At 33.3% G+C, this 19,091-nt stretch overlaps 1 protein-coding gene and 1 pseudogene across 2 annotated transcripts; both read right to left on the bottom strand.

Moving 5' to 3' along the window:
- Positions 1-6,173: 6,173 nt before the first annotated feature.
- On the bottom strand, positions 6,174-7,880 carry LOC149577848 (GDSL esterase/lipase At5g03810-like; annotated as a pseudogene). Its single transcript, XR_016363963.1, has 5 exons — positions 7,601-7,880; positions 7,372-7,502; positions 7,057-7,290; positions 6,738-6,955; positions 6,174-6,528 (listed from the first exon to the last, which is right to left on the bottom strand). The product of XR_016363963.1 is annotated as a GDSL esterase/lipase At5g03810-like (transcript).
- Positions 7,881-13,547: 5,667 nt separating this feature from the next.
- LOC149577847 (GDSL esterase/lipase At5g03810-like) lies at positions 13,548-15,267 on the bottom strand. Its single transcript, XM_089826092.1, has 5 exons — positions 15,003-15,267; positions 14,774-14,904; positions 14,463-14,696; positions 14,127-14,379; positions 13,548-13,846 (listed from the first exon to the last, which is right to left on the bottom strand). The coding sequence occupies exons 1-5, from the start codon at positions 15,238-15,240 to the stop codon at positions 13,653-13,655; spliced, it is 1,050 nt and encodes a 349-aa protein (XP_089682218.1). The 5' UTR covers positions 15,241-15,267; the 3' UTR covers positions 13,548-13,652.
- Between the last annotated feature and the right edge of the window lie 3,824 nt (positions 15,268-19,091).

The following is a 19,091-nucleotide window of genomic DNA, read 5'->3' as shown; positions in this document are numbered from 1 at the left end:
TGAGCTCACTTGGGTGTTGAAGGATTCTATGGGAGAAATCAATTTCTACTGAGCTTAAAAGGTCAGCAAAAGAAAGTTAGTGTCTACCGAGTTCACTTGGTCTTCGAAGAATTCTGTAGAGTTCGTAGTGTTTACCGAGCTTCACTTGGTTAACATTGGAAATCATTTATAGAGCAATGTTCATCGAGCAAGGTCAGCCAATGAAGAATTTCATTGTTTTGGAAAATAAATTTTAATTATTTCATGTAATGTTTATAGTTGACTAATGTAATGATTATTGATAATTGTAACTTGTAAATGAGTTGACTTGATAATTTGTATGGTATAAATAAAAGGTTAAGTTGTGAATTCAAATGTATGGATGAATGAGCAAGCATGCAAATGAGTTAATTGTGTGAAGAAGAAGTGTGAGAAAATTTTAAAGAAGGATCAAATATCCTTGAGGAGCAGCAAAGTTGTATTCAATCAGAGAGGATCTAGTGAAACAGAACAAAGATCTATATCAACAAAGATCAGTTACAACTCATTCGGGTCACTTATTGTTACTTTCTCACCATTGTAGTAGTAATTCCTAAATCTCTTAATAGAGTTGTTCTAACAACCATTTTTGTAAATCCTCTAACAAGGTGGAGAGTTCTATTGAATTGTTCTAAAGTCATCTAGCAAGGCCACTCCTAGCAGGGTGATTAAATCCTCTAACAAGGTCACACCTAATAGTGTGTTTTGTAACCTTTAACAGGGTTGGCTCCTAATAGGGCTCACTTTAGAAGAGTGAAAATCGATAGCTAGTTACTTGGTGGTTTTCCCATATTGGGTTTACATGTTAAATCTAGTGCCTCTTGTGTTCATGTTATTTCCTTTTGCATGCATGTTGATAATTGTGAATGCTTAAAGATCGGTAATAAGTTAATAGACAATACATCCATTGAGTGATAACAATAAGTAGTTATTTAAGACATCTAAGGAATATGTGGATTTATTTTTGTTGTAACTGATTCACTCCCCCTCTCAGTTACTCCATCTATATTTCCAACTCTTTATTCGATTTCACCAAGATACATTCTTTACACACAACATTAGTAAGCTTTGTAATCTTAGGAAAGTCTCTGACTATAAAACTGCTACTAACCTTCACAATATTATCAAAGTTTATGTGACATAATCTTCTATGCCACAACCAACTGTTATCCACTTTAGCTAGCAAACATATTATTTCAGTAGGATTCAACTGAAATACATTACTTCTAGATCGAGTCTCAATTCTAATCATCTTACCATCTCTTTCTTTCATAATGTCAGTCTTCTTAGTAAATTGAAACTGATAAGCCTTGTCTGCCAACTGTCCAAAACTCAATAATTTATGCTTCAATTCATCAACAAAATAAACATCATCAGTATTAGTTTTACCATCAAGAGTAATGGATCCAATTCCTATTGTATGATAGGCTACATTGTTACCAACTCTAACAATAGCTCCATCATGATTCCTAAACTTAACAAACTTATTCATATCACCAATCATGTGATGTGAACAACCACCATCAATTATCCATTCAGATTTATTTTCTACTTGGGAAACTAGAGCTCTTTCTTCTCTAATTTCTCTATCAAGATCACCTTCCTTGATAGCTACACATACTAATTCTTCATCAATTTCACTTTGACCTTTCTCATTAGATTCTCCATCTTCATTTGCATATAGATAATTTCTATTTGTATCTCTTCTAGGCTTGAACTTTATTTATATTTTTTTTCTCTTTTTTAGGACATTTAGATGAATAATGACCAAATTCATCACAAATCCAACATTTAAAGATTTTCTTACCATCTTTTTATCTTCTTATAAGAAGGGATATTCCTTTCTCAATATTTTTGTCTTCATCAAATCTGCTACTACTAGCAAAATTTCCATGTGTGCTTGCACTCCTTGTCAAATTAGGTCAAATGTTTAGGGCTCTAAAAGTTGTTTTGGCTCTAGCTAGATCTTTAGACTATCTTAGATCTATTTTTCTAGATTCTAATCTTCCAAGAAAAATTTCCTTTGTGAAATCCTTAGTGCAGGGCATTACTAGCTAAATCATTTGAGCTACTTGTTTAAATAGTGATGTCAAACTTTTCAATATCTTCCATATTACTTCATCTTATTCCTTGGTTCCACCATGAGACCAAATTCCTACAATAATTTATGATATCCTACCAATATAACTTCTTATAGATTCATCTTCCATAATTTTAGCATCTTGAAATGCACATATTGAATTTCGTAATCTCATTCTCTTTGCATGTTTATCACCTTCAAAAGTATATTCTAATGCATTCCAAATTTTATAAGATGTTTCAAGTGACTTTATCTTACTATATTCATTCTCTAGATGAGTTGTTAGTAGAGCTTATCTTTCTCTCATGTTACACATGAATAGATCTCTTTCATCTTCATTGCATCCTTCTAGCTTTTCTTCTTCAATGATTATCTTCTTACTCTTTGTGAAGATCCAATATCCTAGACCCATGATCGACAGATGAGTCTTCATGTTCTCCTTCCAACTGTCATAGTTGCACCCCTCAAATCTAGGACTATCTTTTCTAAAAAGATTCGCCATCGATCTTCCAAAGCTATTAAGCTTATCCTTCAAGGACTTAATGCTTTGATACCAATTGTTAGAATATATAGTCCACTGATATAATTTTTTAGAGGGGTGGGGTGTGAGATGGGGGGGCTAAATTAGTTATCCAACTATTATCACAATCTTCAACCTTAAAAAAACTTAACCATATGACCAATATAAACTGAAACCACAAACAAATACTCATACACAATAACACTAGATATGTTAACTATGAAAACCCTCGATCAAAGGGAAAACCCTAGTGGGAATGGAACCCACAAGATGATGTACTAATCTAAATGTTCCTTGTTCGAGGATGGACCCTGTTAGGAGTCTATGAATACATTTAGTACATATGATGTTTTGATGTGGAGCCTAATTAGACTTAGAGGTTTATTCCACACAATTTCCCTCTAGATTATTTCTACATGGGTTTGGGGGTAGCACCCCTATGGGGTCCTAGGGTAGTGTCCCAGGTGTGCTCCCTACTGTAGTACAAGGTGGGGTCGAGGGGCAACACCCTCGTGGGGGTTTTTGATGGCATCACCCCCGAAGCCAAAAATGCTCTTATATTTTAATAGGCATCGGCTACTATTTTTCTATTATTCTAGCACTAATTTTGCAAGTGGCAAAAGCTTGTACAAAAAGGCTTAGGGTTAGGGATTTCATAATGAATGGTGATATTGTAGCTTCTTGCGATGTTATTGATCTATAAGGGATTATGAATTGTAATCAAGTTGTAATCACTGGATAATTATAATATTGGACTTGTTGTTGGTGGACGTAGCCCAGGGTTTGGGTGAACCATGTTAAATCTTGGTGTCTTGTGTTTACTTTTATGCAATCTATTATTTTCTGGTATTGGTTATATTTCCATGTAACTATTTTTTTTTTTTTTTTAGGTTAATCCTAACGTATGAGTCCCTGTTAGGAGACTTTGAATCCTTGTTAGGAGATTTCAACCCTTTTAGGAATTGTGGAGGACAACTGGATTCACTGCCCAAACAACTTCAAAGGAAAGACCAAGAAACCCATTATCCAAATGATCTTTGTATTATTCTTTGTAGAATAATAGATTTGTACTATATTGTTACTTCAAGTCTTTCTCTATCCTATCAAATAAACTTCTAGTCCTTTTGATCTTGTAACTAGATCACAAACCTCGCATCCAATCATCCCTTGGATTTCTTACACACATTCTATAAGTACTCTGCTCCTTTTCACACTTTTTCCTTCTTGCAACAATGGATACGCTTTACAATCAAGGAAAAAATCATCTTTCCTTTATACCATATCTTCGTAATAATGCCTTGAGTTGTCCTTAAGGGTTTCCCAATTAATTACAATAAGATAATTAATTAATTGCAATTATAGTAGCATTATCAGCTCATAGCCTATACAAAACTTCACATGTGTGATACTAGGGCAACATACTGTCATCTATCACTACCCAATTACCCATCTCTTCATTACATATCAGATGTAAGATAGCTAATAATCATTAGGAACTACTTTCCCAATACTTTATTTTTGAACTACTCTCTATAAATTAGGTACAACTTACATACGACTTTGACTTTGACTCTGCACACTCGACCATGTCATCAAGACATTATGTCGAACATGTCCATGACTATGCGTCACTAAACAAGAAAACCATTGTCCGTACCATCAAAATCTCTGTCTTCTATTCACCCGATCTTTATAGAAAGCATGATATGTTGACAATAATGACAAATACAGTCATGAATACAACATGTCAATACTCTCCAATTCTTAGAATACTCCCCCATAGTAGTATCATCAGCATTCATGCTAACAGGCACCTCCATTGTCGATCTTCTCAACCCTATTATCAGTGCTTAGATTGTTTGATATTGTTCATGTATTTCCTCAATTTTATAAAAGAATTGTAGAAAGATATTAATGTAGAAAATAGATGAATGCTATAAATAAATTAAATGGTTTATTTTTAAAGTAATCTTGAAAACTAATATAACTCTAAATTAAGATTTTTTATATTTTTCCTAATAAATTTTATTGGAGAACAATTATATTTGGTCAATTAAGATGTTAGAAATTTATTTGTATTTGTAATTTGTATAATGCTTTAAAAAATATTACATGTCATTTCTTTTATGATGTTCCAAAAACTATAGATTAGAACTATATACAAAGTATTGAGTGAGATTGTACAATACACTTAAATTTTAAGATGTGATGTAAAGGACTCTATAAATTTGAACAAAGAAGAGATTAAATAATAGATTAAACATAACAAATTTAGGTAGATGAAATGATTCAAAAGTCAGATAGTTAATATAATTATATTATTAGTTATATTATTTAATAATAATAATTAATATTTTAAATACATATAATTTTTTCTTTTTAAAAAAATGATCATTTAATATTAAATTATGTAAAAATAATAAACCGAAAAATAAAATTAGTTTTTCTATTAATATTTTAAAAGTTTATAGATTTGAAAATTATTAATTTTACATTATGACTTGAAAATATAAGATCATAAGACAATGGATTCTAAAATATTATTTCATTTAAATCATTTAAATTATATAAAATCTTACATTTTCTAGTAAATGAATTGTGAAAAAAAAAGTAAAATTTTACAATTATTTAAAAGAGATAGAGATATTCTACATTTAATTTATTTATAACATTCATCTATTTTCTACATTAATGATTTTCTACAATTGTTTTATAGAGACCTTTTTAAAACAAAATTTAAAAATTGTATGAAATCAATCATTTTAATGTTGAACGCTTAAAAGAAAGTAAGGCTGCCATCTCACTATATCTCGAAGATTCTAATAATTAGGGAAATGAGAGATGCCATGTATCCATAGGTAAATGAACTTTCTATAATATGTGGAAAATGTAACAATCCTTTAGATGGTGAGTGGTGATCGTTTTCAAACATATGGTATTGAACCTAACTTAATATCATTGGTTTGGTCAAAAGTCGTAACTGATAGTTTAAGATGTATTGCAGGAAAACTCGGAAATGCTAACTTCAACTAATATGATAAGGATTGGCAAACGAATCTGCGGAAAACAAACTCTTCAAAGTAGAAGGAGACGGAATGAATTAAAATAGAAATACTTCACGTCCGGGGTGGGATTGACGTCGAGCACAATCATTGCTTGCTTTCCACAAGCCAAGACTAAATTTTAGTTAGCAAGCGGAAAGTATACTCATTAAAATATCTTTGATCCTCATTCAACATCATAGCATAACATGTTGGTGATAACTCCCATCGAAGATAGGTTGCAGGTTTTAACATGGCCAGTACCTCAATTGGTAGAGTATCTTAGTTGATGGATAGAAAGCTCAATATAATATGATAGTCGGTAAAGAGTCCAAGTACATAATAAGAGTATGGACCATCAACTATCTAATTATACGACATTGTAACAGCAAATAAAAGATCTTACTTTGAATCCTGCATGAATCATCAAAAGCTCAATATAATCTTCAAACTGAAAAAATAAGGTAGATCTGTTGGGGTTTTCCATGACAGCAAAACACAGAACTTACTAAAATTTACAACCATAACATAACAAGTTACAATTTTTAAATTGATTACACAGTTTTAGAAATGTTTGTTTGAACCGTATTTATTTAATCTAATAACATATAACCAATAAATATGGAAATTGAGTATACGAAATTATTTTAGTCAGAGATGAATAGATCACATCTGTCATAACAAATCGTTGAGAGCTTTGGGAAGCTGCGTCTCTGCAAGAAGAAAGTTCATTCTGTCTGATGGATGGAATCCGTCCCAGAATACATACTTCGAAGGGTTTTTACATGTGCCACAGCTGAATTCATTACAGAAGATCGACGCTTCCAGAAGCCCTGTTCCACAACATCCTCTCCGCCCTTCCACAAACCCTGTACCCATTCAAGCACAATACTATTAGATTTCCACAATATGTAAGACACTCATGGTTATTAATTTCGAGAAAAAAGATTTGTAGGATTAGTTATATCTTGGTTCAATTCATTTGTATAGAACTGATTTGCATTTCTGATTAACTGCATTATGATCTACAGCTTCCCATACAAGGAATTACGAAAGAAAAGAATGCAACATTTCTTACCATACTTTGGAGGGAATCTCGCAGCCTCACTGAGTGGGGTGAAAATGTCTACATAAGCAAACCTCATACCATCCGTTCCGTTCAATTTCTGCCTCCCTGTTGAGTTTTTCGACACAAGTCTGCCTTCCGTGACCATGCAGTGTTATTTGCGAAGGTAAGCAGCCAAACGGAGGAAGAGATAACACGCCCACTCTACGTGCACCCAATTTTCCAAGCTTCTGCATTTCAATACGCAACAAATATAACATCATATCTTTTTCTGAGTACCATTCAATCCAAAAACTCACCAGTCTCCGTTTCAACCGTTTCAAGAAATCACCTCTAAGAAATTGGACAAAAGCTTGAGTAGGTGTTTTCTGTACTGAAGCCGATTATATTTATTCTGAAGAATAAGATTGAAGTAGTAGTTGTTAAGATAGTCATTGCTGCCGGTGCTTATGAAATAAATACCGTCGGACAGAATTGTGGAAGCATTGGCTACACCCACCACACGGGCTAAGTCTTCTTTGTATTGTTTGTACAGTTCCAATTGATCTTCTAGACTCAGAACATTCTGTAGATAAAAGATAAACCGAATCAGTTTTCAATCGAATGGATTATCCAAGAAATATAATAAATCTAACGACTTACTAACATAAATTTTGGCAGTGCCAGGGTAGAAACCAGATGCTGCAGAAGCAAATGTGACACCCCTCACAATATTATCCCCTTTAGCCACTTGATCCAAATAACCGACCGTTGCAGGTCCCAGTCCAAGCATAGAAGCTGCAAAACAAGAATACAAAGATCAAAACATTTGATATAAATCATTGAACAAAATTCCAAAATGAATTAAACATGAAAATGGAATTTGTTAGCCATACCAACGTAATCTGTGGCTACGAAACCATTGGAAAACCGACCAGTTATCTTGTTACCAGGAAAATCTCTACCGTAAGGACGGTGGTCGCTCTTTGCTAACGTGCAAAGATGGTTGTTGTTTCCCACGTCTATTGTAGAATCCCCGAACGATATCAAAGCAGGGACTATTGCAGAAAACACACATTGCCCTGCAATCAACATGAAAATTGCACTTAACAACAAAATAAAAGATATCTCCATATCTCCAGAGTAATAATCAAATATAGTTTAAGGTATATATGCATGTACGTGTGTGTGCATTTGACAGAGGAGTGCATTTGGTATAAAGAAGAAACTTGCACGTAAATGAGTGTAACGAGGTTTCTAGAGCTGCGAACTGTGGCACTAGTCTGCGACTTTCATTTATAGAGCTTAGGCTAATTGTCGTACGCAATATCAGAATTCTTTGGCCATATCTTGGTAATTCTATGATTGCTATTAAAAGAATTCAACCATACTACTCATATTTGGATGTACGAAACGTCAAAATATGGCCATTTCTGCTGTATGCGGAGTTTTCTGAGCCTTTACGGAACGTTTAGACAACGCCTTTCTACGTCTTTCTTACCAATAATATTAAGGTCGGTCGGAGGTGGCATTTGGCTCTAACCTATTCTCGCGTCTTCCTTAATGTTTAAGCCAGTCTGACACATTTATTAGCTTAATTGGGTAAGGCTGGGGTCTTATGGAAAGGGCTTCCTACAAAATAGAGCAGAAACAGCTTGCTACTTTTTAGGGAATATTTTAAAGTTAGTGGTCCTATGCTTTATGATATTCAATATTTTAGTCCCGAAATTTAAGGAGGATGTGCATTAAAAATAAGCTGAAATTAAAAATTCTCTCTAAAACTACATTTTAATTAAAAAACTAAAATTTAGATTATTGACAAGTGGAAAAAAGCATTCCTAAGCTGGTGGGGCTATTTCCATCCCCACCCATTTTTCACCTGCTTCCTAAAAATGAGGGACTTCTACTTTTTAGGAGAAGATTCTGAATAATCCCATAGCACAATTATATTTTGCTCATGAGACCACCTGCTTCCTAAAAAATAGAGCTTAAGCCCCCCTCATGGGACTGAACCCTAGGTAATTTTGTTTGACACCTTAATGGTTTCTATGAGCTTGATGAGAATGCAAATAATGTGGGAGAGTGTATTTTACTTTTCCTTTCTTCATTTTAATTGCATTGGGCATTCAATGATTTTTGTTGTGCTTAAAGAGGATGTGAATTGTACATTGTACCAAATTCAATTCAATAGCAATGACAAATGTGATGTGATTCGGCATAAAAAATTATTAGTTAAATAATTTAAATAATTAAAAATATTTATCAAATAAGTTCTATTTAATTTCGTCTATCAATTTGGATAATTGTCATAAAGAAATAATTTCTTTTAAAAATTGATATATATTTTATATTTTAAATAGTTATGAAAATATTATATTAATTTATTTCTAATGTTTCATATCAAAAGGAATAAGTACCAAGTTGATCTTTTGTCCTCTTTTAAATTACACATTTTTATGTTAAACTATATTAAATTCTTGAATGATAAGTCACAATTGCATGTGTGTAGATTTGACATATAGAATAGTGGACATATCATGTCCACTTTTGTTAGACTTGGCTTTCATCTATATTATGTTAAAAGTGTATCATTTGTTTATTAGATTATTAAAAGCTCTTTGTTGAGATCCTCAATTTGATTATAAAAGCATATATTTAAAACACTTAAATATGTATCAATACCCAATATAGTAGTGAAAAGATGGGTTGTGCTAGGGTTTTGGCCTCTACCGCATGAGGCATTGGGGAAGACTGAGTTGATGTCGATGAGGGGCAAGATGATATCAACAATAGTGATGGAGACGATAACGAGATGGATGGAGGGGACCTTCTTCCCCCAAACTCTCTGCCTAGTTAGAGCCTACCTCTTCCTCTTTAGGAAATCATTAGATATCTCTATGTGGGTTTGTTTGGAGGGGACTTGTGGGTTTGTTCCTACTCATAGTTGTGGAAGTTTTTGGGCTTTTGGTGTGTTCCTCCAAAAGGTTGTAGTTTGGTGCTTGGTGGGAGCCAGGAGGGATTTGAGATCTCTTTTTTCTCTTAGTCCCTTTGGCTTGTTTACTTGCAGTGGGGTTTTGAGTTCCCCTATTTTCTTTGGATGGAAAATTCACAGAGTTAAATTGAGGTTTTGCCTATTTTTTATGAGGGTATTTTTTTTTTGTTAAATTCTTAGTACCAGGTCTTTTGCATCTGGCTAATCTCATTATCCCATTGATCTTCTCTACATGCTTTCCTTGGATTTCTCTTGTGATGGTTGTCATCCCTATAGAGAGGGGTTCTCACTATTTGGCCTAGTGGCTTTCTTTGGCTCTATAGTTCCCTATTCCTTTGTGGTTACATTGTATTAAGGTGGATGTTCCTTTAGAACTGGAGGCGCAACCAATATTGGTGGCTTGGTGTTGGCCTATAGAGCTTTGAAGTGAGATCTATTGGGCTTCTTTTTATCTAGGCCTTTTGGTGACTGGTTGGATCCTTTCAAGTACAGGTTTGTCTCTAGCCTTCCTTCCCATTGTTGCTATTGATGTGAGTATCTCTTGTTTGGTGGAGGGTAGGATATTCTTTTTTGGTTTGGGTTTAAGCTCATGGTTTGTGACGGATCTTCTCTTGATCTATAGCTTTAATGCTTATGTGCTTTTTGGAGCTAGAAAGCGGGTTATTAGTTTTTTGTCTGTTGATCATTTGGCTATTAAGGTCATTTCTTTAGAGTGATTGAATTGGGTGCCTAGTGCCCCCAATGTCATGGTTGAACCTAGGATTTATGCTATTGCCTTTGTTTTCATTGTCCCACTTCAGATGGTGACATGTTTCCTTTTTGGATTTTGATCAGAAGGATGTTGATAATTTTTAAGGGTCCTTCCTAGTGCTTGGGTGTTTTCGATTATGGGTGGTTGCAAGTTTCAGGTCTTCCCAACTCCTTGGGGGAGTCCAGATCTTTCTATGAAAAGTATTTTGAGGGACTCAATTATTTTGGTTTGATGGCCCAGGAAGCCATGTTTTCTTACTTAGATGGTTTGGGGGACCTCAAAACCTTGTTGATGAATACTCAATAGAGTGTTTCTATGGGTGATCAACACTACTTTCTAGTTTTCCTTAGGCATCTTGGTCTTCCTTTGTCATTATTTTCTTGGTTGCAGATCGATGTTTTCTAATTGGGTTGCTAGACTTTTCATTGTCATATCTATGGTAGAGTTTAATGTTTGATGGGGTTTTAGATCCTTGATAAAATCAATTTGTAAGGGTTTTTGGGTTCCCTCCAAACTTGATTTAACCTTAATTGAAATCATTTAAATATGTACATTATTAATGCATTAATATTACTATATTTTTTATTTATCTTTTAAAATTATAATCTATATGTGTTATAAATGAATTTTGAATATATGTTTCTTATTTGGATAATTTCATAAATATTTTTCCTATCTATTGTTAAAAAAAATTATTCTCTAACTCTTCGTTTTACATTAAGATATTTTTTCTAAAATTAATATAATTTCTTCATCTATTAAATATTTAAACAACTTTAACTCATTACAACAATGCCACATACTAGTTGCAAATGTATCTCTTGTTTAAGAAATAATTTTATGACTAGCAATCACACCTTAATATGCAATGGGTATGAGAAAGAGATATGGAAGATGGGCATAAATGTCTAGTTCTTATGAATGTGTATCATTTTAATTTATCCTTAATTAGATAACCCTATAGCATGTATAAGACAAATGCAAGCAATGTTTAGTGATGTGGGTTACATGAAAGATCTACAGTATTTGTAGAGACAATAATAACATACCTTGGATTTAAGTAAACTTATTTTTTGCATACCGATTGTTAAAGCATTATCATTTTTAAGAATGAAAAATATTGAATAGTTTCATAGGTAGGAGCCATCTATGTTAAGAGAAATGACTTATAGAAAGGTGGTGAGGGGATATATTTGAAGAAAAAAGAAACATGTCAATATAGAGAAATTTATGGGTAGAGTTTTTAAAAATTTATTGATTCTTAAAAGAGAAACATAACCAAAAATTGATTAACATATCTATTATTTTATAAATATACTTAACTTACAAAACAAGTACATGGAGCACTTGAAACTAAATTGTGTTGTTCAAAGATTTTGCATTTGATATTTTTTTCAATTGTCCTTCCTTTTCTTTCCACTAAGAAATATACAAGATGTTTTTTTATGTGTGCATATATTTCAAAAATGAAGGCAAGGTATACATAAAGAGCTTTCACTGAAGTTCTTCATATAAATGTGAATGTGAACCCTTTCCAATCAATTTTGTCAATGTCAATTATTTCTCTTTGAAGTGTAAGCCCTTGTAATTTGTGTGTTGTTAATGTTCATGCTATACTTAATGGTATTTGATAGTAGTTTCACAACTCACTAGGATTGTAGAAAATATGTTTGGATGTCTGTGGTCGCAAGATGGACTTCTATGGTTTCTAAATTGAATAAAAATAAATAATAAAAACTGAAGTAGTTTGCAACCATCAATTTATAAATTCCTTTGATTTGAGATTTGAGTTTTTCTTCATTTGGATTAGTGCATGGTATTTCTTTAACTTGTTCTAAAATGGATAGTGTAGTTGGCTTTTTTGAAGAGAACCTAACATGCACTTATTATGGAGTGTCACATCACATTTCTTGAAAAAAGGTGTATAGATGTTATAAAATTAGATTGTGGTTCAAAGGTAACTACAATATTTTGGATGTCCATAGAATTGTTATAGGTTATGTTGGTCTACTACCCATTCTAATTTTTTCTTCCCTAACTATTGAGTCCCATGATGGATCTTGGAGTTAGATTTCAAATGTAATGAAAGAAAAAAATGTAAAATCTAATAACCAATTATGAAAATATCGCCTACCTAACTTCTTCCTATCTATTAAACTTTTATGCACTCATTTTTTCTGATAGGTAATGGGCCGAAGCTTAGATTAAATTATTATTATTATTATTTGAGATTAATTAGTACTATGCATTAAGTTTGAATTGACTTGAACCCAATACCTCCCAGATGAGAGGCTCATAATCAACCATTGTATTGCTGAATTTTGCCTCTACAAATCTCATTTTGATTATAAATTATAGAATATGAATTTAAAAAAGTTAATAAAAAAATTACATATACCAATATGAACTTTTGTCCATCTAAATTTTTAAGTATCTATTTTATTGTTATAAATACATTTTATATTTCTTAAATATTGATCAAAATTCATTGTAATTATTTATGATTTTTAAAAAATTCAAATTCAAAACTAAGAAAAACTAAGTGAAAAAAATAATTCAAAATAATACTATAAATTAATAATAAGAAATAATATATCACAATGCAATACTAATGATCATTAATAAATAATAATAAGTAGAAGAAATTGACCTTTTTGAATCCATAATAACTACCATACTTTAATTGGTCCATGGTGTTCAAATGATATCCTCATCATTAATATTGTCACGTAAAGATAATTAAGGTTCTATAGAATAAGCTATACTTATTGTACTTCTTATAAGATAACAAGATTTATCTCAGATCATCAACGCAAATAGACTTGGGACATAATTTCTAGCTTTATTTAAGGCAATACATAGTGTGCAAATTTACGCCCTTGACAAATCTATTTTCCACCACTCTTACAGGTATTGGGGTGAGTATATTACTTGAATAGGCTTTCTATTATAGTTGTATTAGTTATTTATTAAATGGCTTCATTTTTTGGATGATGTAAATCGATTGCCAGTATTAAATGTGTAAGGTTGATTAATGACAATCTATATGCAACTCATAGGATGCACATGACATGAAAAATATTTTGAACTTATTAAATCATTTAAAAATTACATAACATTTATTTATGGTTTTCCATTTAAATAATAACTATAAATTGTTGGTCTTGATCAAGTGCATTGTATTGAGATGAATACATCACATCGGTCATAACAAATCGTTGAGAGCTTTGGGAAGCTGCGTTTTAGCAAGAAGAAAGTTCATTCTGTCTGATGGATGGAAGCCGTCCCAGAATACATACTTTGAAGCGTTTTTACATGTGCCACAGCTGAATTCATTGCACAAGATCGACGCTTCCAGAAGCCCTGTTCCACAACATCCTCTCCGCCCTTCCACAAACCCTATACCCATTCAAGCACAATTCGATTAGATATTTACAATATGTTAGACATTCATGGTTATTAATTTCGAGAATAAAGATTTCTAGGATTAATTGTATCTTGTTTTAATTCTTTTGTATCGAATTTATTTGTATTTCATGATGAATGAGACTGTTGTAGAAAGAAAATTATCTCTCCCGAATCAAACTTCGTTATGCATCAATCTTTCTGATTAACTGCATTATGACCTACAACTTCCCATACAAGGAATTACGAAAGAAAAGATTGCAGCATTTCTTACCATACTTTGCAGGGAATCTTGCAGCCTGACTGAGTGGGGTGAAAATGTCTACATAAGCAAACCTCATACCATCCGTTCCGTTCAATTTCTGCACTAGATTAAGCATCTTGGAGTTGAAAATAGAAGCCTCCCTGTTGAGTTTTTCGACACAAGTCTGCTTTCCGTGACCATGCAGTGTTATTTGCGAAGGTAAGCAGCCAAACGGAGGAAGAGATAACACGCCCACTCTACGTGCACCCAATCTTCCAAGCTCCTGCATTTCAATACACAACAAATATATCTTAGAAGAGTTCCAATCAATCCAAAAACTCATCAGTCTCCTTTTCAAGAAATCACCTCTAAGAAATTGGACAAAAGCTTGAGTAGGTGTTTTCTGTACTGAAGCCGATTATATTTAATCTGAAGAATAAGGTTGAAGTAGTAGTTGTTAAGATAGTCATTGCTGCCGGTGCTTATCAGATAAATACCGTCGGACAGAATTGTGGAAGCATTGGCTACACCCACCACACGGGCTAAGTCTTCTTTGTATTGTTTGTACAGTTCCAATTGATCTTCTAGACTTAGGACATTCTGCAGATAAAAGATAAACCGAATCAGTTTTCAATAAATAGATTCCCCAAGAATAATAAAGCTAAAGACTTACTAACATAAATTTTGGCAGTGCCAGGGTAGAAACCAGATGCTGCCGAAGCAAATGTGACGCCCCTCACAATATTATCTCCTTTAGCCTCCGGATTCAAATAACCGACCGTTGCAGGTCCCAGTCCAAGCATAGAAGCTGCAAAACAAGAATACATAGATCAAAACATTTGATATAAATCATTGAACAAAATCCCAAAATGAATCAAACATGAAAATGGAATTTGTTAGCCATACCAACGTAGTCTGTGGCTACGAAACCATTGGAGAACCGACCGGTTATCTTGTTACCAGGAAAGTCTCTACCGTAAGGACGGTGGTTGCTCTTTGCTAACGTGCAAAGATGGTTGTTGTTTCCCACGTCTATTGTAGAATCCCCGAACGATATCAAAGCAGGGACTATTGCAGAAAACACACATTGCCCTGCAATCAACATGAAAATTGCACTTAACAACAAAATAAAAGATATCTCCATATCTCCAGAGTAATAATCAAATATAGTTTAAGGTATATATACATGTACGTGTGTGTGTATTTGACAGAGGAGTGCATTTGGTATAAAGAAGAAACTTGCACGTAAATGAGTAACGAGGTCTCTAGAGCTGCGAGCTGTGACACTAGTCTGCGACTTTCATTTATACAGCTTAGGCTAATTGTCGTACGCAATATCAGATTTCTTTCGCCATATCTTGGTAATTCTATGATTGCTATTAAAATAATTCAATCATACTCATATTTGGATGTACGAAACGTCAGAATATGGCCATTTCTGCTGTATTCGGAGTTTCCTGAGCCTTTACGGAACGTTTAGACAACGCCGTTGTACATTTTTCTTAACAATAATATTAAGGTCGGTGGGAGGCGGGATTTGGCTCTAACTTATTCTCGCGACTTCCTTCTGACAAATATATTAGCTTAGTTGGGTAAGTAATTTTGTTTGGCACCTTAATGGTTTCTATAGGCTTGATGAGCATGCAAATCATGTGGGAGTTTGTATTTTACTTTTCCTATCTTCATTTTAATTACTTTGGCCATTCAATGATTTTTTGTTGTGCTTAAAAGGCGATGTGAATTGTACACTAAGAAATTCAATTAAATAGTAGTGACCAATGTGATTCATGTAAAAAATTAGTAGTTAAATAATTAAAAATATTTATAAAAATGTTCTATATAATTTCTTTTCAATAATTATCATAAAGAAATAATTTCTTTTAAAAATTTATATATTTAATATTTTAAATAATTGTGAAAATATTATATTTACTTATTTCTATTGGTTCATATCAATAGAAATAAGTACCAAATTTATCTTTTGTCTTTTTAAAAATTGTATCATTTGTTTATTGGATTATTAAAAGTTCCTTGTTGAGATCCTCAATCTTATTATAAAAACATATATTTAAAACATTTAAATATGTATCAATGCCCAATATAGCAGTGAAAAGTTGGGTTGTGTCAGGGTTTCAGCCTCTACCATAGTAGGCGTTGGGGAAGATGGAGCTAATGGCAACAATGAGCAAGATGATACTAACAATAGCGATAGAGATGATAACGAGATGGATGGAGCAAACCTTCTTCCCCCATTCCTATGCCTGGTTGGAGCCTGCCTCTCCCTTTTTGACAATGATTAGATGTCTCTGTGTGAGTTTGTTTGGAAGGGAGTTGTGGGTTTGTTCTAGCTTGTAGTTGTGGAGACTATTAGGCTTTTGGTGCCTCCCTCCCAAAGATTGTTGTTTTGTGCTTAGGGACTGGGAGAGCTAGGGGAGATTTGGGAGTCTCTTTTTTTCTTTCAGTCCCTTTGGCTTGTTTGCTTGCAATGAGATTTATAGTTCCCCTGTTTCATTTGGATGGAAAATTCGCACTATTAAGTTGGGATTTTGCCTCTTTTTCATGAGGGGATTTTTTTTTGTTAAAGTCTTAGTACCAAATCTTTTGGATGTGGCTACTCTCGTTATCCCATTGATCTTCTCTATGTCCTTTCATTATATTTCTCTTGTTCTTGGATGGATTCTTTTGGGTGACATCCTTCTTGTGATGGTTGTAAGCCTTATAGAGAGGGGTTCTCACTATTTGGCCCAGTGGCTTTCTTTAGCTTTGTTGTTCCCTATTCCTTTGTGGCTAATCATATTGAGGTGGATGTTCCTTTAGAGGTGGAGGCGCAACCAATATTGGTTGCTTGGTGTTGGCCTTTATAGGTTTGGAGTGGGATTTGTTGGGCTTCTTTTTATCTAGTCCTTTTGGTGACTAATTGGATCCTTTTGGCTACTGGTTTGTCTCTGGTCTTCCTTCCCATTGTTTGTATTGATGCGAGTATCTCTACTTTGGTGGAGGGAAAGATATTCTTTGTTTGTTTGGGTTTAAACCCATGGTTTTTGGTGGATCTTCTCTTGATTTATAACGTTAATCCTTATGTGCTTTGTGGAGCTAGAAAGTGGGTTATTAGTTTTTCGTTGGTTGATCTTTTGGCTATTAAGGCCATTTCTTTAGAGTGGTTGGATTGGGTGCCTTGTGCTCCCAATGTCATGGTTGAAGCTAGGATTTATGCTACTGCCTTTTTTTTCAAAGTCGCACTTCAAATAGTGTTGTGTTGACTTTTTTGGTTTCTAATAAGAAGGATGTTGATAATTTTCAAGGGCCCTTCCTGGTGGCTAGGTGTTCTCAATTATGGGAGGTTGTAGGTTTTGGGTCTTCCCAACTCCTTGGGGGAGTCTAGACATTTTTATGATAAATATTTTGAGAAACTTGATTATTTTTGTTTGATAGCTCAAGAAGCCATGCTTTCTTACTTATATGGTTTGGGGGAGCTCAAAACCCTTTTGATTAATACTCAACAGATGTCGTTGTGGGTGATCAATACTATTTTTTGGCTTTCCTTAGGTCCCTTGGTCTTCCATTGTCATTATTTTCTTGGCTGCAAATCGTTGGTTTCTGATGGGTTGCTAGACTTTTCATTGTCATATCTATGGCATCATTTCATGTTTCAATGGGTTCTAAATCCCTAATAAAATCTATTTTAAGGGGTTTTGGGTCCCCTCCAAACCTGATTTAACTTTAATTGAAAATATTTAAATTTTTACATTTTTAATGCATTAATATTAATGTATTTTTTTATTTATCTTTTCAAGTTATAATCTACATCATTTATAAATGAATATAAACATATATGTTTCTTATTTGAATAATCTCATAAATACTTTTCCCATCTATTGCAAAAAAATGTATTCTCAAACTTTTCCTTTTACCTCAAGATATTTTCCTAAAACTAATATAATATCTTCATCTATTAAATCTTTAAACAACTTTAAACCATTACAATAATGTCACATACTAGATGCACTAGATGCAAATGCATCTCTTAGTTAAGAAATAATTTTATAATTAGCAATCACACCTTACTATGCAATGGGTATGAGAAAGATATGGAAGATGAACATAAATGTTTGATTAGAAAAGGAAGGAAGACGGTCCTGAACACAGATAAAAGCAAATTACTCATACCATCTTTGCCCTAGGTCATTACAACCAAGTAGAATAGGAATACACTCCAACCCTAGTGGTGAGAATCCCACCCATAACATACAATAAAATAAAATAATCAAAACCATCCATGATCTCTAAATAGTTTAAGCCATCCACACCTAAAACTAACCTAAGTCTAAACTGTAATCTACTAAAATTACTAACCATGTTCAAAGACTTACTATCCCAATAGTAGTGGGGATAAGCAGTGTAATCAGTTAACATAAACAACCTTGACATCATTGAGAGTTTATAGAAATGTATATAAGACAAGACATACAATAGGTAACCATCATAAAACCTAAAAAATTACCAAAAACATGGGAAAGTGAACCTAAGCCTTTTTAATGTTTTCTGAATCTTCATTGAGGTACTTGATCTCTTCAATCATGTTCTCTATCTGAATGGCACTCTTTATCTCCTCATAATTCTTGACCTTGGCTTGGCTCGCCTTTTTACATTTTCTCTTCCCATTGATTACCCCAAACACGACCTTTCTCATCATTTATTTCTACACTTTACAAATGGAGGAAACAACCACACCTAATTCAATACCAATGATCACAATTTTGAACTGTTTATTAATCTCTTTAATCTTCTCATTTATTTCATCAAGTTTATTATTAGAGTCCTTCTTGAAGTTATCTAATTTCCTTTGGACATTGGGAAGGGAGTTATCATTTCCCCAACCTTAGTTTTTTACTAATCTTAATCCCTTCAACTCCTATAATCCCTAAGTCCACTACCATTTTTCATTTCTTGGAGAAGCTAGTTTTCATCATTAGTTTCATCCACTTTTGCATCAAA

The sequence above is a fragment of the Cupressus sempervirens genome, chromosome 1 (assembly GCF_028749045.1).
Source record: "Cupressus sempervirens isolate cs-2001-9-10 chromosome 1, ASM2874904v1, whole genome shotgun sequence".
Classification (NCBI taxonomy): domain Eukaryota; kingdom Viridiplantae; phylum Streptophyta; class Pinopsida; order Cupressales; family Cupressaceae; genus Cupressus; species Cupressus sempervirens.
Note: the sequence above shows the minus strand (reverse complement) of the source record. Positions and strands in the feature narration are given on the sequence as shown.

What these genes read in the sequence shown, in the direction of transcription:
- LOC149577847 (XM_089826092.1), bottom strand. Translation starts at nt 15,240, where the DNA reads ATGGAGATATCTTTTATTTTGTTGTTAAGTGCAATTTTCATGTTGATT. An exon ending in CGTAGCCACAGACTACGTTG is followed by an intron (nt 14,905 to 15,002) that starts GTATGGCTAACA and finishes CTTGTTTTGCAG; the next exon opens with CTTCTATGCTTGGACTGGGA. An exon ending in TTTTGTCCAATTTCTTAGAG is followed by an intron (nt 14,380 to 14,462) that starts GTGATTTCTTGA and finishes ATTGAAATGCAG; the next exon opens with GAGCTTGGAAGATTGGGTGC.